Below are 25,271 nucleotides of genomic sequence, written 5' to 3'. Positions count from 1 at the left end.
TACATTTCCATGTATAATCCTTTTATGTAAAAGTTTGGTGAAGAATATTCTTCCGAGTGAATTAGACTTAAGGTCAATCACAGACCCAATGTTCTCTTCCTCTTTGAACTAGCACACAGTAAGAACCCTTTCCCAAGAGTATCTGTAGCAACTTTTAAACTTTTCCAAAAAAGCAAAAGCATCAAAGCCACTTAAAGATGCCACTGTCTGTGCAGCGACTCTTTTCTTCCAGTAGATGCTGCAATCTTCTGTTTAAAGAGTTCTCTTTTCTCATCCTGTGCTCTCCCATAAATCGGTAACATCCCAGACAACCCCAAATCGGGGTGACATTTGGCAGACTTGGTTTCAGACTCCTCTGAAACCATTTAACAAAACCTGGCACAAAGTCCTTTTATGATGGCGAGAATACAAATTCAACATCCAGCCCCACTCCTAAAGTGACTGAGGGGGTCCAGCAAACTCAAAATAAGAAACCAAACCCCTTCTTCTTCTGGTTTGTTTCTAGGAGTGTTCTTCCTCAGCTAGAAAATTCCTGAATGTTTCTCTAAAGTATCAGAAGATCCATTTCATAATTCTAAAAGCACACTACAAAACAGAAGGTGCGTCCGTAACGGCTGACAACCTCCACTGTAGCTTTATAATCATATTTATTATATTTCCAAGGCAATCTTCCTCATCAATGTCCACTCCCCTAATCAAATCACATTGTTTAAAAAGGCAAATTCACTTATTACTTGCTGCCCTCTCTCCATTACAGTAGCACACGCCTTTGCTGTCTCTCCGCCCCACCTCTTCTAGAGCATTTATGCCTGACAGTCACCTCCTCCTTCCTGTAACAGACCACTTAGGCCAGAGTCATTTCAAAGTTCCCTTAAAAAAACTTGATGCTTATAATGGAAGAAAAGCCTTCTCAAGACAGAGTTCTGTTAGAATGAGAAAATAAGTAAAAACAGGTTGCTTTTCTCAAGATCTCAAGTAATATTCTTTCTTTAGTGAAAGGTCAACTTGCCTTTTAAAGTTAACTTAGAATCTTCCAAAAGTTCCCAACACCCCCCGTACTGAAATCATTTAAACAGACATCTCAGGGAGGGAAAAGACGCAGTGAGCCAAGTGTGGGCATCGAAGGGCAGAAGGGGCAACGACAGGCCTCAGTGGGTCTCAACCATAGCCTGGCTGAGCCCGAGTCAGGAAGATGTGGGGCTCTGAACAGGCTTACATTTCAGTCCATCCCCACGGTCTTCTTTTCCTCGACTGCTGACTCTGGAAGCCCTGGAACCAGAGGTACAGGGCAGCCAGATGGAAGTCAGGGAGCAAAAGGAGCTCACCTGGGACTGAGGCAAGGCTGAAGCTTATTACTGCTTCAGTGCATCAGCAGAGCCTCTAAGAGTGGTATTTTTGCTAAAAAAAAAATTATTAAAAAAACACAGTTATGTGACACTGCAGTGTATTTTAAGATAATGTCAGCAGGTATATGATGGCCAAAAGTATGCTCTGTTTAGTACAGAACAGCGAAAAAGGAGGGAAAGAACAATTTAAAAACAGAAATCATGTTAAAAGGCTAAAGGAAAATGGGATTTTTGTGGGTTTTTTTCCAGCTGAAAAAGATCTAGCCAAACCTTTTTCTTGATAGGATAGCATTACCTACTACAGGAGTACACGCGCTCAAGGACAGGGAAGCAAGACTGAGCCAGTGAGGGCGCTCTGCAAACACAGTTTGAAAACTGACCCTAAGTTTTGAAACTCTTTCCAGGACACCAACTTTAACTTATATATATGTACTTAATCAGATAATAGTAAATATATCACATCTCAAACTTTAACCCCTTTCATTTTTGTCACAGAGCTTCACACCTGTTTTTAAGGAGAAACAAAACAAAACAAACTGCTATATATTTTTATTTAGCTTAAATAATTATGTAGGTGCATGGACAGAGACAGACCTCAGTCACACAGCAGTGTGACCGAACATACATCATTGCCATGAATACATCCTTTACCTTGAAATGTGAATGAGCACCAAAGGCAAAATTATTATATTTTCTTTAACAAAAATGGAATCTAAAAATAAGTGCTTCAGCGAATCCTTGAAAAGTAAACTGGCTTGTTGATCAAAGTGGACTTCGTTAAAGCACACCACCACAATGTGTGTTTACATCACCCTTTTATTTCATAGTTAGAAATAATACAGTTCCACAGGGTAAATCATCAATAAATAATGGTGTTTAATCATTAAACGTAAAAATCCCAACTCTTTGGCATCTGACAGGATTCTATTTCTTGTCAAACTAATAACTGTATAGATATAGTTAATCTTAGTGATCATCCGTCGATACAATATGTTACAAAGGTGCAATTTACTTTAAAATGTACAACAGCTGAAAATTTCCAGCCCACCAAGAAATCTGAACAACTCTGTAAGATATGGGCCAACTTCCCCAAGGTTCTTTCACATAATCTGCCTTAGTGGAAGTTTACTAAATGTTGATTAAGAGTTCCTAGGGTTTTCTAATACTTATTCTGCCCTATATAGAGTCTTGTCATTCATTCTGTTTAAAGACAACTGCACCAGGAATGACCCACTCATTTAATTAAAAAGTGTTCTTATTTTATAAGCAAGATTGCTAACATCTTAGAAACTGACAGCCCCTAAAATAAAATTTAAAATAAGCAGGTCTATGCTGCCAGAAATGCCAATTCAGTAATAAATTGCACCTTCAAGAGTCAAAAAAGAAAAAAAGAAATATCAATAGAAACTTTTACAAAAGTAAGTTACATACATGTTTTTTTCAAAATATATTCAAGAATAGTTGAGCTGTATTTGTTACTAAAGCCAGGGCATTATTTCTTTAGCAACAAATTAAACCAGTGCAATTGACATAAATTGTTAAGTAATCCAGGATTAACCCATTAAAACTGTAGAAGCACTTTAGGCTCCTGCACTAATCCTAGAAACTAGAATTTCAACGAGTGCCTGTGCTGCACAGAACTAAAACTGGAATGATCTGATAACATGCTGAATGGTATCACTTCATACTTAGTTTAAGCATTTGATAGTAGAAATCATGAGTTTCTCTATAGAGTTCCATTCACTTACAGAACATTCAGATGCAAACAGTATTTGCCTATAATCCACAATTTAAAGAATCCTTTCCATTTTAAAGTTCCAGATGAATTTTAAATTAGAAAATAAGCACTAAAGAAACTTTTTCAACTTATGGAAACTTCATATTGGACTCTTTCCGGTAAAGCTTCCCCCCACCCATTGTAAAATAAATACTTTGTATCCCAAATTTAATTTTATTAAGACACACTTTAATAATGCTATAAAGAAATATTTTACAGCCATAGAGATCAATAACTTTCCATGCGGAAATAAAAAATTCATTGCTCAATAATATTACTGAGGCAAGTGAAGAAAGATTATTCTCTTGTCAATCTGAAATGTTAATTTTTTCAGTGCAAAACCAGTTATAAAATATTTAAACTCAATATTTAAAAATAAAAAGTGGTCCAATTTAGTAATGTTCAAGTTCTAAATTTCATAAAACAAATCATTACATACATTTTATAGTAAAATACAGAGATTAAAGAAGTACTTGAGTACTTAAGATATAAATTTCTAATGAATCATACCAAGTCAGCAACAACCAAGCAGATAACATTTCCAATTTGAGTATCAGAATTTTAAATATGATATTACTGTACCAAAGCCTTTTTTTCCCCCTAGCTAAAAAGCTATACAAACTAATGGTCAACCTTCTCTTTTCCTTGCAGTTGCATACTCTAGAATGATCTCCCCTCAAGTACCTGTGATTCCATTCCTGTATTCAAATTTTGATCCAGACAGTTTGTATGTTCCAGGAACACTTAGCTGATTTAACCATCTATAATGTAAAGAGTCCTGTACAGAGTACAACAGTGGAATTTCCTAGCCAAGTATAGGCTGACCTAAACTGGTTTACACTCTCTTACAAGCCCCTCATGTATTATTCCTAGCAAACACACGGTCCCCTCTGAGGGTTAGGTGTTGAAGCTGGTACTGTAGCACTTCTGTGTCAGCTGGCTCCTTGATGTTCATTTTATCTAGATTGAGGTAGTCCAGAGATTTGGAGTGAGCCCTCTTACCTTTAAGAAGACAAAGAGGCAGAGGCCCATGGAGGGCTTTATAAGGTTCGTACGGTAAAGATTTAGTGCACTTGTCTCCTGAGCTGGGCATCCGCCTCCGCCTCCTGCCGTTGACAGCTGGAATCTCGTAGGGCTGGTAGTACCTACTTCTGGTTTTGTACAAACGAGAGGAACGAGCAAGTCCCACATCCAGCTGTTTGGAGCGCAGGGAAGGCATGGCTTCTCCCTTGCTCTCCTCAGCTCCTGTGCACTTCTGGGCTAACTTCAGGAGCTCCTCACCAGTCGTGAAGCCAACCAAATAGTTCGAGTCCATGTGGAGGATCTGGTAGCCTGACACAGTCCGGCGCATGGGCGAGCACGGCGTGCTGGAGCAGCGGGGCTTCTCCGCCTCTGCCTTGCCCGGGGAGCTGGCCTCCGCAACTGGCAAGGGCAGGGTGGTCAGGGCACTTCTGGACTCGCCATTAACATCGACTTCCATTTTAGGCACCCGTCTACACACTCCTGAAAGCAGATAGACTCAGATTAGAAGGGTATAATGCCCAGAACCTCGGGCCAAGCCGGATCGTTTTAGAAGGCTCCAGGAGTTTGAAATCACATGGGCCTGAAAAACAGCCAATGTACAACTGGCAGATTTTTATGTATGTCTGTTAAACGTTCCACAGCAGGCATGAAATGACTGCTACTTCTTTGCCTTTAAGAACTCAAAGGCCGGTTAATATCATCTCATGGAGAAGCAAAGAGAAAGCAACAATGCTTCTCTAAATGCAGTGCTCCATTTAACCACACAAGCTTTATTCCTTGGTGTGATTATTCAGCAAATTAAATATGGATCCCAAATGAAGCAAATAAAAATAATCATGCACAATTTCTCAAGAACCCACAAAATATTTCCGACATGAAAGTTAACCTTTAACTTCTCAACTGTGTTTAAGGGCATACAGTAAAAGATAAAAGTTGATCAATTTCTCCAAAGAATCCAGCTTAGACCTAAAAAAGTTTTTCAACGTATGGTGGAGTCTTAAGGGAAGGTTCCCACAAACCTTATCAATGTTCCTTCTTCCATATCTCCAATTATTTAAAGGAAATCATTTTGTAGTTTAAAAGTTAATCCTAAATCCAATAAATCAGGCCATTTTTAATATTAAACATATATAAAAATCAGATGTTAGTTGACTTTTTAATCATAAAATATACCATAGATTTGACAGCTATTTTATTCTGCAACACTTAAGACACTGAACTTTGGAACAGTTTAGTAAACGGCAGAACAGTTCACAATAAATATTAATATTATTCATTATAATGATCATATTACATAATTTGGAAAGTCTCAGCAACAAAAAGTATCACAAACAATGACCAGCTTCCTAGAAACTCATAATTAAATCAAATTTTGAAAAATAAAACACAAAAGGAAATTGACAATGTCACTTCTGATAAACTTTATTTCTTCTTGATCTTCAATCAAAAGTAGATAGAAGTTTTAAAAGTCTCAGATCACTAATTAAATTGATATCAACTAATAATGTCAAAAAATAATGTGATTTTAAGATTAAATATTTATTGAAAAAAGCTATTATATTAAGCAATTCTCACAAGTCCCTCTGTAAAACAAATAACCTTTTCCTAATTGAATCATTTTCTAAAATTTGGTTTAAAATCCAAGCAATTAGAAAGCTAAAAAAACAAAAAACAAAAAAACCCCAACCTTATCCCTTCATTTACATGCTGTGTTTCCTTTTTCCTTCATTGGAAAATAAATAAATCAAGATTATGAAGAATTGCCAGATGCTATCCTAGTCTCATTATGGGCCACACATTTCAAGTACAACTGAAAACTAATATCAAGAATGATCCCTGGGATAAAGCAAACACCACAGGGGATCCATGTAATTTTGCTTACTTTTTACTCTAAATCTTAGATTATTTCCAATTTTAATTTAACCAAATTATCTTAGTCCCTCTTAACACTTCTAGATTTAAAGTAATTGGCTTTATTCTGTTTTATTGATGTAAAAATAAATTTATATTTCATCATATCATTTATTTCTCTATTGAGAGGATGGAAATAGGAGGTGACTGCCACCTGCTTTGACATGTATGCAAAAGTCTAAAGATTTCTCATCTAATAAAATTTAGAGAACCATATGAAGCCTCATCAGATAGTATGCTGAACAAATGTTTACTCTAAGCCGAATGACAAATTAATCCTTCCTTTCTCGCTAATTTTGCAGTCCAGAAAGAGCACAGGAAGACAGATGCAAGGCCTCCAATATACCTAACCGGACAGGAAGCTACAGGCAAGAAGTCATTCTGAAAGAGAAGGAGAGGAGGGTTCAGTGAGACTTAAGTAATCAGGGCTGTGGCGGAGATGGAGCCCAGGCACCCCACCCGAGGAGAGGCACGCAGGTGGTGACACTCGAGCCATCGGTCCACACAGAGCAACACACTGCTCTAGGTTTCTTCCGTGCCTGGCGGTCCATGACAGCCCATGCATCTCCACCAGTCACCTTACCACATCCCTATCTGGCACCTTGTAAACTCTCTAACATCCATGATTTCACACCCTACACATTCTGAACTGGAGGATAATTCAAAAAGAGACTAAGAAGCTGGAAGTCACCCTATTAGCCCCTTAGTGTAAACACTGCTAAGCAAGCTGACAATGTACAAAGTCACAGTCAAGAAAAGTGAGTGCAGGTTTCTCTCAGCAATGCAATCATCACAGATTTGCTCCCTCATTAAGTCAATCCTGCTGCATCATGGTGGAGAAGGCGATAGCACCCCACTCCAGTACTCTTGCCCGGACAGTCCTATGGACGGAGGAGCCTGGTGGGCTGCAGTCCTTGGGGTCTCAAAGAGTTGGACATGACTAAGCGACTTCACTTTCACTTTTCACTTTCATGCCTTGGAGAAGGAAATGGCAACCCACTCCAGTGTTCCTGCCTGGAGAATCCCAGGGACGGGGAGCCTGGTGGGCTGCCGTCTATGGGGTGGCACAGAGTCGGATACGACTGAAGAGACTTAGCAGCAGCAGCTGCATCAAGGAAGACCAAGAGGGATCTCTTAGAATCTCTATAGAGGGTGAGGATAATGGATGGCAAGATACAAAGATTTGAGAGAAAAAGAAAGTATACACGAGCTTGAAAAATCAATACCTAGGAAATTAGAAAAGTGAAGAAAGTGAGTGAGGCAAAGTATAAAGGTCAAAATTTGATGTGACAAAAAATAGACACTACTTTTAGATGAGTAACTATGACTGGTTAAGTTCCCATCAGCCAAAACACCATAAAAAATATCACTTGGCTTGGGCAAAACTATCCAACAGGATCCTCAGACATCTAACCTGATAGAAAATGATTTAACCTAGACTGTCAAATAGAAGATGTGGCTTAAGAACTCTGGAAATTTCAACCAAGCAGCCTACTATACTTTAGCCTACCATATGTAAGAAAACCTACTAGACTTTTTAAACAACACACCCCCTGTAGAAAACACTACTTAACTAAAAAGTTAAAAAAAAAAATGCATTTCTAATATCCCCTTGGGCTTCCCTAGCAGCCCAGTGGTAAAGAACACACCTTCCAATGCAGGCAACCTGGGTTTGATCCCTGTATTGGTAAGATCCCCTGGAAAAGGGAATGACAACCCACTCCAGTATTCTTGCCTGGGAAATGCCATGGACAGAGGAGCCTGGCAGATTACAGTCCATGGGGTCACAAAAGAGTTGGACGTGACTTAGCGACTAAACAACAACAACAACATCCTCTTAGAAAAATATTTAACCTAGTAACTAAGGATCAAATATGCAGATGACACCACCCTCATGACAGAAAGCAAAGAGGAACTAAAGTCTCTTGATGAAGTTGAAAGAGGAGAGTGAAAAAGCTGGCTTAAAACTCAACATTCAAAAAACTATGATCATGGCATCTGGTCCCATTACTTTATGGCAAATAGATGGGGAAACAGTGGAAACAGTGACTGATTTTATTTTGGGGGGCTCCAAAATCACTGCAGATGGTGACTGCAGCCATGAAATTAAAAGATGCTTACTCCTTGGAAAAAAGCTACGACCAACCTAGACAGCGTATTAAAAAGCAGAGACATTACTCTGCCAACAAAGGTCCGTTTAGCCAAAGTTATGGTTTTTCCAGTAATCATGTATGGATGTGAGAGTTGGACTATAAAGAGGGCTGGGCACTTAAGAATTGATGCTTTTGAACTGTGCTGTTGGAGAAGACCTTGAGAGTCCCCTGGACTGCAAGGAGATCCAACCAGTCCATTCTAAAGGAAATCAGTCCTGAATATTCATTGGAAGGACTGATGCCAAAGCTGAACCTCCAATACTTTGCCCATCTGATGCAAAGAGCTTACTCATTGGAAAAGAGCTGGGAAAGATTGATGGCAGGAAGAGGAGGGGATGACAGAGGATGAGATGGTTGGATGGCATCACTTACTCAATGGACATGAGTTTGAACAAGCTCTGGGAGTTGGTGATGGACAGGGAGGCCTGGCATGCTGCAGTCCACGCAGTCGCAAAGAGTCGGACACAACTGAGCGACTGAACAACAAGGATCGATACTCTATGTAAAACTTCTGAATGAGAGTGTTGCCATACTGAAACATGAAAGTGCTCATTTTAAATATTACATGCATAATAGCTGCTACCTGCTGAACCTCTGATGACAATTCTAAGGGCTGGAAAACTGAACTTTTTAGTTGTAAAACATCAGTACTTCTCCAAACAACTGAGTATTCTCAAAACTAACAGCTCTTTGAGGTGGTTTCATGGTCTCTGCAGCATACTGTCTTATATACAAGAACATCTTCAGACTTCGACATTTATGTAGGAGCATGAATGATACAACCAGGACCCTGCAAATTGCTTAGATTAAAAAAAAAAAAAAAGAAAAAGATCCTTTTTACTTACATGTTGCCCTTCTAAAGATGATCTACTGTGTGGCACTAAGAAAGCGATGTAGAGGCTAGTCGATTGGCAAGTAAACATTCCATTTTTAGCTGGGGAGAATGCTGACTAAGCAGCATAACCTTTCATCCTTCAATGTGACCAGAAACAAAACTTTTTATGTTATTAAACTGCCGAGAATTTCCTGACGAGATTTAAATACTGGAGCAAGATTCTGAGAGCTGTCACACAATCCGTGGTTAATTATGTTTTCAATGGGCAGAAGTGGTGTAGGTACCGTCCCATCTGAAGAGGGAGAAGTACCCCGATTCTAAAAAACAAGGATGACACAAAGGACAGCGAAGACTGAAAGGTCTCTGAGTCAGCGTATAGGAATTTCCAATAATTTTCACTGCAAAATTTCTTCTTAAAAGGCAGTCATCAGGAAACTCGACTACCCTGAGTACATCAGACATAATCTGTGTTAGCAGGACATTCTTCATAAACTGCAATGAAAGCTCTGTTTATGGGTTTGTTGTTATTAACAATATTCATGACAAAGCATTCTGTTATATTCTAAGATAAACTTTGTATCCAAAAAACATATTGCCAAGATAAACAATCACAAAGCACTCTCTGTAAATACTGCAGGGGTGCGGACCAGGCACCACGCCCACTGCATCAGTAAGAATACATGTGAACCCAGAAACCAGACCCAAGGCTAACTTTGGAACCGCAGAGCACTACAAATCAGAGACCAACAACAGAGACCCTTAACAGCTTCCATTAATGCCTTTCACATGTAGTTTAAAGCAAAAATAAAAACCGCAAACAGAAAACAGAAAGTGCTGTTATGATACCATAAGCAGCAATATTCTGTGGAATAGAGTCGAACAGAAAATGCAATATGCGTAAAAAAGTCAACGTGTAGGTGAACGAGACTTTTAAAACCGAGTTTCATAAACAAGTACCGGGAACAACAACAAATTTTAAAATGACACCTAAGGTCTTCAATAGCAAATTCCCTCACAATTCAATCAGTAACAGAGGCACTGAAGTATATTTATACAGCATACAGAAGACCCGGCAATGTTCACAGGCCCCACTCTGTTTCTTTGAAATATGACTGATTTCATGTTGAGATTTCACATAAAACAACAAAATTCTGTAAAGCAATTATCCTTCAATAAAAATATAAATTAATTTAAAAAAATGAAATATATGAGATTCAAAACTAGACAACGCTAGACAAGGAAACCGGGCTTCCCTGATATTTCAGTTGCTAAACAATCCGCCTGCAATGCAGGCGACTCCGGCTCAATTCCTGGGTCGAGCAGATCCCCTGGAGAAGAGATAGGCTACTCACTCCAGTATTCTTGGGCTTCTCTAGTGGCTCAGCTGGTAAAGAATCCACCTGTAATGAAGGAGACCTGGGTTGGATCCCTGGGTTGGGGAGATTCCCCTAGAGAAAGGAAAGGCTACCCACTCCAGTATTCTGGCCTTGAGAATTCCATGGACTATCCATGGGGTCACAAAGAGTTGGACACAACTGAGAGACTTTCAGTCAGTCAGTCAGTCAGACAAGGAAACACTTTATTTACTAGGAAAATGCGCACAGTGTACATTTTGAAAACACTGGGTACAGCATGCATTTGTGAAGTATGCTGCTGCTGCTAAGTCGCTTCAGTCGTGTCCAACTCTGTGCGACCCCATAGATGGCAGCCCACCAGGCTCCCCTGTCCCTGGGATTTTCCAGGCAAGAACACTGGAGTGGGTTGCCATTTCCGTCTCCAATGCATGAAAGTGAAAAGTGAAAGTGAATTCGCTCAGTCGTGTCTGACTCTTAGCGACCCCATGGACTGCAGCCCACCAGGCTCCTCTGCCCATGGGATTTTCTAGGCAAGAGGACTGGAGTGGGGTGCCATTGCCTTCTCCGTTTGTGAAGTATAGCTGAAACTAAAACAAAGGTCCAAACCACGACACACATGTAGGAAAACTTGGTGCATCAAGAGCAGCCCATTCACAGACTGTGACTGCGTGGCAACTACTCAGTTCTGAACGCCCTCCAAGACACCAAACTTCCTATACATTTGGCACCAGGAACAACATTTTGAAAATATAACTGAGATGCCTCAGCTCCTTAGACTAGCTCTGAAAAGAGCTGGTAAGTTTCACAACTACTATACGAATAATTCTTTTTTGAGAAGTACTGCATTCCAGGAGTGTAATAAAATCAGGCTTATCAAAAAAAAAGTCATCCTCAATAATCAAGAAACTGCTCCAATATGCTTGAACTGTTTTTTAGCAACACTATTTAAGACAAAACAGATGTAACATAACTGTTTAAATATACAGAACAAAAATACCATGTGAATAAAGGAAATCAGTCCTGAATATTCATTGGAAGGACTGATGCTAAAGCTGAAGCTCCAATACTTTGGCCGCCTGATGCGATGAACTGACTCATTGGAAAAGACCCTGATGCTGGGAAAGATTGAAGGCGGGAGGAGAAGGGGACGACAGAGGATGAGATGGTTGGATGGCATCACCGACTCGATGCACATGAGTTTGAGTAGGCTCTGGGAGTTGGTGATGAACAGGGAGGCCTTGCATGCTGCAGTCCATGGGGTCACAAAGAGTCAGACACGACTGAGCGACTGAACTGAAAATCCTTTTCAAGAGGCACTTGAAATGAACCACTCAGAATAGAATCATTCCTTGGGAAATAGATTCCTTCCTAAGGATGACTAGTATCAGTCCAGTGGTATCTAGAATCACCTAGTTTTAGTGCCAGAATCATCTAGGAGTTCACCTACGTGGAACTTCTGATTACAGAGAAGAGGACATGTAAGCTGTTAAGCAGGGACCTGCCCAGAGCCAGGAGTGCAGGCCCAGGTGTCCCAGCTCCGAGCCCGTGGCTCCTTCAATGCTATCATACTGTGCTGCTAGCTCATGGTTCCCAAATGTGTCTACACAGTCTACACAGCGACACACCCAAGGAACATCAGTAAATACTGATGTCTGTGCTCCACCCCAGATCTGTGATGTAAATCATCTGGGATATAGCCTGGCCTCTGAAATTTTTAAAAGATCCCTCAAGTGATTCTGATATGCAGACACGTTTGGGAACTTGTCGGATAGAACTTATCTGAGAGAAGAATTTCACTCCTGTTAAGTTCCTGCTTTCTTTTTCCTAATCAGTAATTACAGTCACATTAGTGAATATCATTTTTGGCTGCTTCCAACTGCTAACAACCTATCCCTAAGGCCTTCTAATTTCCTGTTTCTAATCCAATGCGTGCTAAAAAAAACATCTGCTAACCAAACTTGTTAAAACTGGATATAAAATATAAATAAATCTGCACTGAATGAGAACTGGGTTTCTTCATCTGTACATACTTTGCTATAGTTATTTCAGACTCTTAGATGCCTCTGTCAGGTACAGCCGCTTTGGAACATAGTTTGACAATTTCCTATAAAGTTAAATAAATGCTTACAAAACAATCCACCCACCTTACTTGTAGGTATTTACCTAAGAAAAGTGAAAATATATGTTTATACAAAGACCTGAACATGAATGTTTACAAGTTTCATTCATAACCCCACACATACACACAAAAAAACTGGAAGCAACCCAAACATCCATCAACAGGGTAATGAATAAAGAGACTATGGCCCATGCATAAAATGGAATATCACTCAGCAATGGAAAGGGGCAAACCAGGATTACACTAAGTAAAAGAAACAGAAAACCTTATGCACTGTGCGATTCCACTTATATGACATTCTGGAAAAGGTAAAACTATTGGGACAGAAATCAATCGATGGCTGCCAAGAGCTGAGGTTGGGAGGAGAGGGCAGACTGCAAAGGGGCACAAGAGAATCTGGGGGATGAAAATATCATATGCACAGACACTGCACAATGGATACACTTGTCAACATCACCAAACTACACCCCTTAAAGGGATGAGTACGAATATCAGACTTCAATAAACTTGAGTTTAAAAAAAAGCCTGTCACACCAAAGCAGAGACATTACTTTGCCGGCAAAGGTCCCTACAGTCAAAGCTATGGTTTTTCCAGCAGTCATGTATGGATGTGAGAGTTAGACCATAAAGAGGGCTGAGCACCAAAGAATTGATGCTTTTGAACTGTGGTGTTGTAGAAGACTCTCGAGAGTCTCTTGGACTGCAAAGGAAATCAAACAATCAATCCTAAAGGAAATCAACCTTGAATAGTCATTGGAAGGATTGATGCTGAAGCTGAAGCTCCAATACTTTGGTGACCTGATGCAAAGAGCCGACTCACTGGAAAAGACACTGATGCTGGAAAAGATTAAAGGCGGAGGAGAAGGGGTCGACAGAAGATGAGATGATTGGATGGTATCACCAACTCGACGGACATGAGTTTAAACAAGCTTTAGGAGATGGTGAAGGACAGGGAAGCCTGGTGTGTTGCAGTTCATGGGGTCGCAAAAAGTTAGACATGACTGGGACCACCACCACCACCAAGGGTTTGATGGACCTCCAAATTTTTAAATTCTTTAAAACAGTTCTGGGGACTTCTCTGGAAGTCCAGTGGTTAAGACTCCTTGCTTCCAATGCAAAGGGCCAGGGTTTAATCCCTGGTCAGGGAACTATAATCCCACATGCTGTACAGCACGGCCAAAAAAGAAAATTCTTTCTGATACTGTGTAATCCCAGAATCTGAAGGAATCTTTTTTAGTGAAGAGAAGTGAAGTGTTAGTCGCTCAGTCATGCCTGACTCTTTGTAACCCCATGAACCGACCAGGCTCCTCTGTCCATGGGATTCTCCAGGCAAGGATACTGGAGTGGGTTGCCATTTCCTTCTCCAGGGGATCTTCCTGACCCAGGGATCAAACCCGGGTCTTCTGCACTCAGTTGTTCAATCTATGTTTGAACATCTTCAATGACAGGTAACTCACTATCTCTCTGGTTGGTTCATTTCCCCTCTGGCAGCTCTGTTAGTATGTCTTTTTATTTACATATATGCTGGGGGTTGGGGGGGGGTGTGGCTCAGTCATGGACTCTAGCCCACCAGGTTCCTCTGTCCATGGGATTCTCTGGGCAAGCATACTGGAGTGGGTTGTCAGTTCCTTCTCCAAGGGATCTTTCTGACCCAGGAACTGAACTTGGATTTCCCACATTGTAGGCAGATTATTTACCATCTGGGCCACCAGGGAAGCCCCATTTATCTATATAAGTACATCTATAACTATGCATACATACATATGTACACATATATGTAAACTGTATGGAGAGAGGCAGACATACCACACACACACACACATTTCTGTAGCTTCTATTCATTGCTCCTTGTTTGTGCTTTCCTTCAGGGGAATGAGTTAATGACCCAGTCACATCATTTCTTATTCAATAATCTCTAAAAGTACTTTCTACTTATAGTTCTCAAAATTTTTCTCTTTTCCTCAAAATCTCCTGAAAATTTTAGTTATACTTCCATTTTTCAATGTCTTAAAATACATTTCATAAATTTGACAGGTTGTATCTATTAAATGAAACAGGGTGTTTGTTTTTCCCTATCCTTCTTTTGAATCATTCTGCTATTAACTGCTAATCTGGAAATCACTTATTTTGAAACTGCTTTTTCAAAAGCTTATAAACACTCTACGTGTTTCAAAGCAAAGACCTACAAAGATACTGACCACGTAGAATAACATACCAAAGCATGAACTCACACTAATATAATTTTTAAAATGCTAAAATCATTAAAATTTGTTCCCTTCAAGGACTTGGAGCCACAAGGACAACAATGTCAGTCCAGATATACAGACACACTGGAAAAAGACAGCTGAAGAAATAGACATTTCTCCAAAGAAGACATACAGATGGCTAACAAACACATGAAAAGATGCTCAACATCACTCATTATCAGAGAAATGCAAATCAAAACCACTATGAGATACCATTTCACACCAGTCAGAATGGCTGCGATCCAAAAGTCTACAAATAATAAATGCTGGAGAGGGTGTGGAGAAAAGGGAACCCTCTTACACTGTTGGTGGGAATGCAAACTAGTACAGCCACTATGGAGAACAGTGTGGAGATTCCTTAAAAAACTGGAAATAGAACTGCCTTATGATCCAGCAATCCCACTGCTGGGCATACACACTGAGGAAACCAGAAGGGAAAGAGACACGTGTACCCCAATGTTCATCGCAGCACTGTTTATAACAGCCAGGACATGGAAGCAACCTAGATGTCCATCAGCAGATGAATGGATAAGAAAGCTGTGGTACATATACACAATGGAGTATTACTCAGCCATTAAAAAGAATACATTTGAATCAGTTCTAATGAGGTGGATGAAACTGGAGCCTATTATACAGAGTGAAGTAAGCCAGAAGGAAAAACACCAATACAGTATACTAATGCATATATATGGAATTTAGAAAGATGGTTAACGATAACCCTGTATACGAGACAGCAAAAGAGACACTGATATATAGAACAGGCTTATGGACTCTGTGGGAGAGGGAGAGGGTGGGAAGATTTGGGAGAATGGCATTGAAACATGTGAAATGTCATGTATGAAATGAGATGCCAGTCCAGGTTCAATGCACGATGCTGGATGCTTGGGGCTGGTGCACTGGGACGACCCAGAGGGATGGTATGGGGAGGGAGGAGGGAGGAGGGTTCAGGATGGGGAACACATGAGAAATAAAGGAATATAAGAAAAAAAAAAAAAGAAAGACAACAGCACTGCCTGTCTTTAACAGTTTAAATTCCGGGTGCGATAAAAGGAACGTCAAACGCGCGGTGAACTTGGGAACAAGCACCTGAAAATGGCATTCCTTTCAGTCACTGTTGGCCATTCTTTACACACGGTGACACCGAACCAAACTTTCTGCAAGCTATCTCACCAATCTTTGGAGATTAACATTTTTTAAAGCTTTCCTGAAATCAGAGCAACTACCTCTTAACTACTATATTTCAAAATGTTACTCTACAAAACCTCCTTTATAAGAATAAAAAAAGGAAAATCTACTCGATCAAAATGTCAGACATCTCAAATATAATAACATTAGCATTTCGTAATAATAATTTCAGTTCTCACCATTGAAAATTTCAAACCTATATAGTATACACATTTATAACAATATACTGACATTTCATATTCATCTGGTTTATACAGTCTTTAAAACACAGTATAATATTATGTTCATACAACTGGTTAGCAAACAGAAAAAGCAAAATATAACTCACCAGCCTAAATCCCAGAAGATGTCACTGTACAATTTCCAGTGAGTCCCAAGGGAACACAGGCATAATAATTTTTCTGCTCTACTCCAGATACTAAACATGAAATATAAAAATAAACCTTTAATTTAACAAGTAACACAACTTATATAGCAATTATAATAATTCTAACTGCAAAACAGGATGAAACCAGCAGGAGGTACCAATACCAGGTACAAGGTACATAGAACAGAATATTAACTTCAAGTTTGTTCAGCTAAACCTCAAACAGTGTATCACGCTTGTTCCCCTGTGTTCTGTTGCTTAAATTCTATCTGGAGACTAATAGTTGCTAAGTAGGTTAAATAAAGGGCCAAGAAAAATTAGGGGTTTAAAAGTGAGTTCCAAATCCTATTCATGTGCTCAACAGATGCACAGTATACCATGGGAAAAAGTAATGCTGAGACTGGGTCAAAAGAAAAGCTCCTAGGCCTTGCCTTACTATGAACTCTGCCCCTTGACTTTGCATAAATAGCAATTTTTAAAATGAGGACAAGCCCATCCTTCCTCCCTCATAAAGTTATTATGTGGATGAAATGAGAGGTAGGTGAACATGTTTTGCATGGAGCAGAGCCCTTAGGAATGTGTGATATTATTATGCAATTAATTTTTGGTGTCTACTCCTTTTCCCATAAAACAGCAACAATCCTCCCTAAGACTGCTCGAGGAACATGATTGGAAGACTCATGGAAAACACTTAAAAGAAAGCAACCTGAAAAACGCTTCTTGAGAGTTATTACCGTGCTGACAAGTTTCTAACATGGTTTCTGTGCCTTTCACCTCTTATCTGGGGAGGAAATGTGTACGAAAATCTGTCTTTATCTCCTACCTCCCCAGTTAACTGGGTTAATTTCTTGAGATCAAGAAAACTCAAAAGTTTCTTCCACCTGTAAAATGTCTTTGGTTGTTGGGCTTTCTGCGGTGTTGAACTTGTTAGGAGCCCTGGTGGCTCAAATCGGCTGAAGAGATTCATTTTACCTACTTAGGTGCACAAAGCCTGAAGAAGTGGCAACAGTGCAACTTGTTGCCCAAAAACATTTGTTACTTTATTATTTTCCTTATCATCAGGGAAGAGTTTGACCCAAAGGAAATGGATTATTACTGAATCAGCAAAAGTATTTACCAGAACTATCATTCTCAGAAAACAATATGGTTACCAACCTTTGGAACTTCTTTAATTTACAGACACTTTCTCTTTCATTTATTTTTTGCCATAAACTATTTTCAAACTGGATAACCAAGAAACCTAGATAATTAAGTCTGCTTCACAAATGAAGTCTCTGGTTTTAACATAAAATGAATTACAATGTAACAAAAATTGTTACCTAGTGATAATTTTTTTATTTAATACAATTACCCCAAAGAATCTCCCCCATCCTAATGTTACAAGGTTCAAATTGATTTCTTATTTAAGTAAATGGATTTTTAATGGAGAAGAGAAATTTTTAGAACTTAAAAAAAAATTTTTTTAGCACTTTCTACAAGTCAAAACCATATGCCATTTATATCACTTTAACAACTATATACTCCTATCAGGAAAATATTACCCGTTTTTAAAATATTTAATCAAGTAATAGTATTTAGGAGTCAGAGCAAAAATTCAAACCCCAATTTGTGTGGCTCCAAAGCCCACTGACATAGCTTTATATACATAATGGCTCTGTTTAGCGATAAGACCAGGTGTGTAGCTTTTTACACAATACTCGTGTTCCTGAAAAATGTGCATTAATTTCTGTAAGTGGAATCCTATTTTAAATATGTGGAGAGTTATTTTATTTAAAACCTGTATTGCCACATTTGTGACATGGTTAGAGGGAGGTAACTAATTACTAACTCTAGGGTTATTTTCAACATGAAAAATGTTACAATTCTAAAGCATATAGAGGACAGTCTTATACAAAACCATTCTAAATCATGAACCCTTCCTCCTCAGAGCTTATATTTTTTTTAAATCAAAAATTCCGAGGCAGGAAAAAATGTATCAGTCAATGTTTGCTGGTTATGTGGCTGGATGCCACATACAGAAACGTATCTCCCCTTAATTTTTCAGGACTATATCTATCACAAAGTGAGACAGATTTCAGTTAGACTTTTAGAAATCTTCACTGAAAGCCCATAAATAGGTACATTAGAAAAATCAAAAACTGTTTAAATTTTAAGTAAAAATAGTTTTAGACAACAGTCTAAAATTTCAAACTTTCATATAATGTGCACCATATTTCTGGTGATACGTTCTTCTTTTCAAGCTTTCAAATGCTTCAGAAAAATATATTTTCCAATATTTTTTCAATACCAAAAGGAAAACCAACCTAAAACTTAATTCTGGATTTGAAAGCAGAGGAGCTTTAAAGTAATTATCCAACTCTTGCACTAGAGCTGATGTGGAAGTCTAGGAAATGGTTGGTAATTTCATAGTAAACAAAGTGTAGTAACTGATTATCCCTATTAAGCCAGTGCCAAGCTAAAAATAGAATACAAACAGAGTCCAAGGAGCAACACAGGGCAAAACCAAGGTGCAGGAACTCTGTTCCATTTTTTACTCATTTCAGACTCTGCTTACTGTTTGGGGTGTAACTGCATGCTTTCCGCACAGGTGCTAAGAGGACGATGAAGATGATGAAAAAGAGGAAAAGAATCTAAAATAGAACAAGGTCAGAAACTAGTATAAGAAGATAGCTTCTTTAAGAGATTGCCTATAAGCAACTACACTCCAATAAAAAAATTTTTTTAATTAGAAAAGAGATTACCTATAAAGGAACCTAGTAAAAGTTTAACAAGGATTTTACTATCATCTCCCATTAGAAACAACTAAAAAACTATAATCCAAAAGTCCCCAAAATACAGACCTCCAAAATAACACTTTAGAATACCTTAAAATCTATAAATCTCAACACTTGCAATTGATTTTGGCCAATGGTTTGAACATGAAGCTTTGGCAAGGTATCAATGGATCCTCTCTCAAAAACAGACAGAGGGAAATGAACTCATGGGAAATTCTTACAAGATGGAATAAATACTGCATAAAAAAATGAACGGAAGTAAACAGAGCAAAGGTTAGAGTATATAAACCTTCAAGCTATAAGCAGTTGCTACAAACAGAAAGTCCTGTGACATTATCCTGTAAGCAATGAAAATAGGATAAAGTAAGCCTGGCCAAGAGCTACCCATAGGCCTCTAGGTCAAGGGTGACTAAGCAAAAGACACCCATAATATGACTGCAAATGAAGCGTCTACAAACAGAAAAGTTTGCAAATATTAACTAGCAAGTGTGTCACATTTTCTCAGGCAAGGTGACAGATACCATCACAAGAAAAAAAGAAGCATGTTCTTCAGAAGTAGGGTTGACCATATGTCTCAGTTCAGAGCCAGTACCCTGGGATAACTATTCCCAGCACTGTCCTTTATCTGTCAAATGTGTCCCAGTTTGGTAACTATATTGTTATCCTACTCAAAAGTAATATATAACAATGGAACGACAATGAATTACAAAAGAAAGACCCTTCTGCTCACACAGTGGCTTTCCTTATAGTTCCAAAGAGTATTTCTTTGGGTGTATCCACTCAGCCATTCAACTATTCATTTACTCATTCAACAATATTTCTTGGGTCTTACTGTGTCCCAGCATTGTACAGGTACTGGTGCAAGAATAAAAAGTGAAGCCTGAGACAAGAGGGGAGGACACACAAACATGGAAATATATAAATCTAATACATGTAACAATAAACTTGAATGGCACTGTAAATCTAAAGAAGGGAGTGATTTCCCCCAAAATATAAAAGCTCCAAATGGAAATTTTCAAGGCCACACAAAATTCCTACACACAGAAAAGCCACAAATCTCCGACTTCACCATAAATCTATTAACAAAATAGCAATATGAAAAATTTTAACAAAATGTAACTTCCAAAAGTCATAAGGTTGTAAATATCAAGGCCAACATATAGACCTCAAGAATTTTGGTAAATAAATCTCACAAATCATTAAAGATTACATTATGAAAAGCAAGATAAATTTTAGGCAAAGAAAACTGGCAGAGCAGAAGTCATTGGTTCTAATTCTGGCTCCCAAAACAGGAAGAAAAAAAAAGAAAATGGAAGCAGGCAGTTCCCTCAGAGTGGCTATGTGAAGAGAGATCAATAATGAACAAGGACTTGGCCAAAAAAAAGAGCAACTTTTAAAAATTCTATTCAAACTAATGAAAATATTTTGCTACCAATGGTCTCAAAAATTAATAATAAAAAAGATGACTAAAACATCTCTCAAGTAACAAAACACTGAGCAGAAATAAAATGGTTTAACTGCCTAAGCACAATACTCACAACGAAAGTAAAATGCTTAGCTATACCTATATGCTCATCTTAAAAGGTTACTTTAAAATAATCTTTCTTTTCTATTTGCAACTTATAAAAACTAAATCATCAATCATTTTTAAGAAGAGTTGTTATAGTAGGGTGTGACTTTTCTGAAACCATCCTTGACCTTACAAACAAATCATTAACCACACAAAACTAGACAACCCATAATTGGTTCAGAAAGAAAAATATGTGTTTCTCTTTCTAATATCAGTTCTTTTAATAGCAAATTCCTTCAAAGGCAGCATTCATTTTCATTTTATTTCTACTAGTAGAAATTAAAACTAGATTACCAGTGTCTTATCATTATGTGAAATCATCTTTCTACTTTTAGAATTGTTTCACTACAAATATGACTGACAGTAACCGAACCATAGGTCTACATGCAGTCTTTACAAGAAATTTCCCCTTCAGGAAACACAACTGAATTGGGACAGGTGTACACTGTGGAACTGCCTGACGTTCCAAATAAAAGCTTAAAACCAAGAACTTATTTTGATAGGAATGTGAGGAAATCAGAGCTTTCTCTGGAGGAAAAGCCGATTTCCCCCCAGAGAATATAAATCAGGAAGGAAAAAAAAAAAAAAAAAAATCCCGTATGTAACGTTGTGTTACTCCCACGACACTAAATACTTTTAAGGGTTAATGTGCCCACTAGCTCTTCAAAGTATACAAAATGATACACAGAAAGTAAACAAAATCACTGACCATTATATAAGGTCAATAAACACCTTCTAGCTTACATCTTGGAACAGTTACTACTTAACAGTCTCATTTACACTTAAATAACCTAAAACGCAGGCAGAAGCATATTCTAAACAGCAGTTCTCATCAAAGCAAGAGGTCTTTGGGCTTGTTAATCCTTGTATTATGCCCTGGTCATTTTATTGAGTTTATAATGCATACACAGTTACATAATGAAAACACTGAGAAATCTGTCAAATATTCATTAAGTGTAACTGCGTAAGCATAAATTACGATCTTGAATTAAGAAAGTACCAAAAAGCTTCACCACAATAACCAATACTGTATTTTGAAACGACTGGGAAAATAAACTTGGGGAAGAGGTCATTTCTATTTCCCTAGCGTCCAATCTGCTCCACAGGGTTAAAAAAATACATAAATAAGGCAACTTACAACTCTAAATTGCAGTGTGGCTATCTGAGAAAAACAATACAAAATGAAGGGTCTAGAAACGTCAGACACGTTGTGCAAGAAACTGCTCTTTCGGCTACGAGTAGCAAGCACACGATAAAATGCCTGCATTCTTCCTCTTTCCTCGAATGATGAGAAAGTTCCCAGCCCCAGTTCTACCTGAGCGCCCCAGTCGGACCACAGACACAACTCGAGCATCTCGGCTCGACAGAAATCAATCGGTAAACTACCCGGGTGCCAACCGGCGCGGCTGGAGCAGCACCGAGACCCTGAGGATGCGGAACACCTGCAAGGGGCCGGGCCGGCGGCCCTCGTCCCCTCCGCGCTCCCCATCTCCTCTCTGGCAGAGACGCGCAGATTCCACCACTAGAGAGTTTGGCAGCTTCACAATGGGGCCCGCCTCCTCGAGGTCTGACCGCCGCCCGCCCGGGAAGCCCTTCCCTCCGCTTCCCGCCGGGCCCAAAGGCGACAGGTGGGGCGAGGGCAGCGATGCCCAGCGCCGTCTGCCGCGTGCACCCCCCGCCGTCCCGGCTCCCGGGCGGCCTCGCCACCCCGCGCCCCCTCAGACCGCCGAACGGGCGAGGCGGGCAGGCGAGATAAGGCCGCCCCGGCTCGCCCCGAGGCGCTATCTGGCCCGGGCAGTCGCACCCGGCGCGCGGCCCGGGCGAGCGGCCAGAGGTGCGGCAGGCCCGGGAAGGGCGCCGCTTCTCCCCGGGCCCGCACGGCGGCGGCGCCCACCGCCCCTCGCACCTCCCCGCGGGCGCACGCCGCGCGCACCCGGACGCACGCCGCCGCCGCGCCCTCCTCACACGCGCGGCGCCCTCGCCGCGGCGCCGACCCCACCCGGGGCCCAGGAACGGCGAGCTCCCGGCACCCCGCCGGGGCCCCGCGCCCCGCACAGCAGCCCCCAGGCCCCTGCCCCGGGGCGCCGGGGAGCGGGGAGGGGACCCGACCGCCGAGGACAGGGCGGCGCCCACCGCGGAGGCCGCCCGGCCCCGCGCTCCTCGGCGCCCGGCCCCGGGCACGAGGCGGAAGGAAGGGGGCGGCGCCGCCGCCGGGCGCTGAGGAGCCAGGGCTGAGGCAGCCTCCCCCGCCGTCACCCACCCGTCCCCACCGCTCCCTTTGCCGCAGCACAAAAGGCTGCAGGAGGAGGCGCCGGCCCCGCGCAACCTACCAGCGGCCCCAGCTCCGCGGTCTCCGTCGTGCCCCGGGCCGCGGAGACCGAGAGGCGGGCGGCACAGACGCGGGCTGCGGCGCTCAGGCGGCCGGTTCGAGCCTGCCGGTGCCCTCTCCGCGCTCCCGGCGCGCTCGGCGCCAGCTGCCGCCCGGCGCAGTCCCCGCCTCCTCCCCGCCGCCGCCGCCGCCTTCCCGCCCTCCTCCCTCAGGCCGCAGAGGCGCAGCCCCGTCAGCGCCGAGCCCGCCTCCCGCGCCCGGCTCACACGCCCTGAGGAAGGGCGGACCCGGGCGAGAAAGGCGCTGAGGCGCTCGTGGCGGGGTGGGGGGCGCGGCTGAGAGGATGCGGGGTCTGAGGGGAGGTTGAGGGGGCGGCTGAAGGGGTCTGAGAGGGGGAGGGGGCTAAGGGGAGGTTGAGGGGGCGGCTGAGGAGCGGTGGGAGGCGGCTGAGGGGGTCTGAGAGGGGGCGGGGGACGGCTGAGGTGGGGAGGGGGCTGAGGGGAGGCTGAGAAGGGGAGGGGCGAGGGGGGCAGCTGAGGGAGTCTAAGGGGGAGGGGGGCTCAAAGGGGTCGAGGGGCGGCCGAGGGGGTCTGGGAGGGGGGCTCAGGGGGGCGGGGGTGCTGCTGAGGGGGTCTAAGAGGGGGAGGGGGCGGCTGAGGGGGCTTCCTCACACCCCCTGCCCGGTCCAGACCCGGCAAGAGGATGCAAGAGCTCCCCCTCGCAGGCCTGGCGAGGCGCAAGTCGCCCCACTTTAGGCGGTGTTCGTCCTGAGTCTCCGCCTTGAGGACGCGGCACTGAGCAGAGCTCGAGAAGAACTAGGAGAAACCCGTGGAACCACAGACTATAGGGTCAGCCTGGGAAAAATGCTGACTATCTGGTGAATGTGGGAAGGAGGGGCAAATTCAGATTCTCATTTGATGAGCCGCTCTTCACATCTTCAGGCTTGATGTGCTCCATGCTTGTAATAAATGCTCTCCTGTGATCCTTCTGTCCTATTCCCGAGGCATGTGCATCTTCTCTATCAAACTGGTTAATAGACTAAGAGATAAGAGTAGTTGCTGACATTCATTTGGCTCTCACTACGTGCCAGGCCTTTTTGCATGCATTTTCTGATTGAGAGTCCACAACAATTCTGTAACAGAAGTGACCAATTATGAGCTGCATTTTAAAGATGTAGAAAATGTAAGTAACTTTCTCAAGGTCACACACACAAGAGTTCGTTGCAGAGCTGGGTTTGAACCCAAGCCGTAGAACCCGAGAATTGTTTGTAAGTGGTGCTAAATTGCGTTTCGGTCTCAATCCAAGAGAGCTTGTTGTCGTTTTTGTTTTCTTATTTTCCGCCCCCTAACAAAATGTCTTATCTGAACATAAAAAGCATAATCTTGGTGTAAATTAATACAAACTTAAACAAATGTTGATTCTAACTTGTTCCAAAATCTGTATGTGCCCCTGGAATGATAAAGACAAATCTGAAAACCCTTATTTCAACAGTAATGTCTGCAGCTAGAGCCCTCCAGCTCTAGCTGGCTGCTCAGTTAGAAGACATTTTATACTACCTTGCCTGAGCTGGTGCTAAGTCACTTCAGTTGGGTCCGACTCTGTGCGACCCTAAGGACTGTAACTTGCCAGGCTCCTCTGTGCATGAGATTGTCCAGGCAAGAATACTGGAGGGGGTTGCCATGCTCTCCAGGGGATCTTCTGGACCCAGGGATCAAACCCTGACGTCTTTCATTTCCTGCATTGGGAGGTGGGATCTTTACCACTAGTGCCACCTGGGAAGCCCTTATATGTGCCCTAAAATACGTATGGGAAGATCATAGAACAATTTTAGGAAAACATAAATTTCTTTCTTTCTGATACAAATTATGTATAATTTCTCAAATACAGAACCTGGCATGACATAACATGCGTTGAATAAACAAATAAATGAATGGACATTTCTTTCATCAGTACTTTAGGAGAATACCAAAAATTATTTCAGATTATAATATTTGACACAGTTGTGTATTGTTTCCATGATCATTCTCATAAAATCACCTCCAAAACATAGTATATTTTATATTCAGAAACTTACTTTCATTTTGTTCTGTCTGAAATCTTGTAACCTTTGCAAAAGAATGCCTTGTTCTTGCCCTTTGCTCTGAAAGGTTGGCAATGTTCTTTGGCCAGAGCGGTGAAGTTCTGATTTGCCCTTAAATTTATTAGGCTCAAGGCCAGCCCGCATTAGAGGGCGTGGTGTCCACATTGCCTCCCTTCCTGGCGGCACTTCGTTCTCCCACCC

At 41.5% G+C, this 25,271-nt stretch overlaps 1 protein-coding gene across 6 annotated transcripts; it reads right to left on the bottom strand.

Annotated features, from left to right (window-relative positions):
• Nucleotides 1–2,144: 2,144 nt before the first annotated feature.
• On the bottom strand, nt 2,145–23,319 carry MACIR (macrophage immunometabolism regulator). 6 transcript variants are annotated; one of them, XM_070373191.1, is made up of 4 exons: nt 21,800–22,573; nt 18,872–18,947; nt 16,279–16,368; nt 2,145–4,626 (listed from the first exon to the last, which is right to left on the bottom strand). In XM_070373191.1, the coding sequence occupies exon 4, from the start codon at nt 4,601–4,603 to the stop codon at nt 3,980–3,982; it is 624 nt and encodes a 207-aa protein (XP_070229292.1). In that variant the 5' UTR covers nt 4,604–4,626; nt 16,279–16,368; nt 18,872–18,947; nt 21,800–22,573; the 3' UTR covers nt 2,145–3,979. The 6 variants fall into 6 exon arrangements, 5 of the variants coding, with proteins under 5 accessions (XP_070229292.1, XP_070229290.1, XP_070229291.1 ...); XM_070373193.1 differs by lacking the exon at nt 2,145–4,626 and adding an exon at nt 4,638–10,445 and having other exon boundaries at nt 21,800–22,586; XM_070373189.1 differs by lacking the exons at nt 18,872–18,947; nt 21,800–22,573 and adding an exon at nt 22,992–23,195.
• Between the last annotated feature and the right edge of the window lie 1,952 nt (nt 23,320–25,271).

Source organism: Bos mutus, chromosome 7, assembly GCF_027580195.1.
Source record: "Bos mutus isolate GX-2022 chromosome 7, NWIPB_WYAK_1.1, whole genome shotgun sequence".
Lineage (NCBI taxonomy): Eukaryota > Metazoa > Chordata > Mammalia > Artiodactyla > Bovidae > Bos > Bos mutus.
This window is presented reverse-complemented; position numbering and strand designations above follow the sequence as displayed.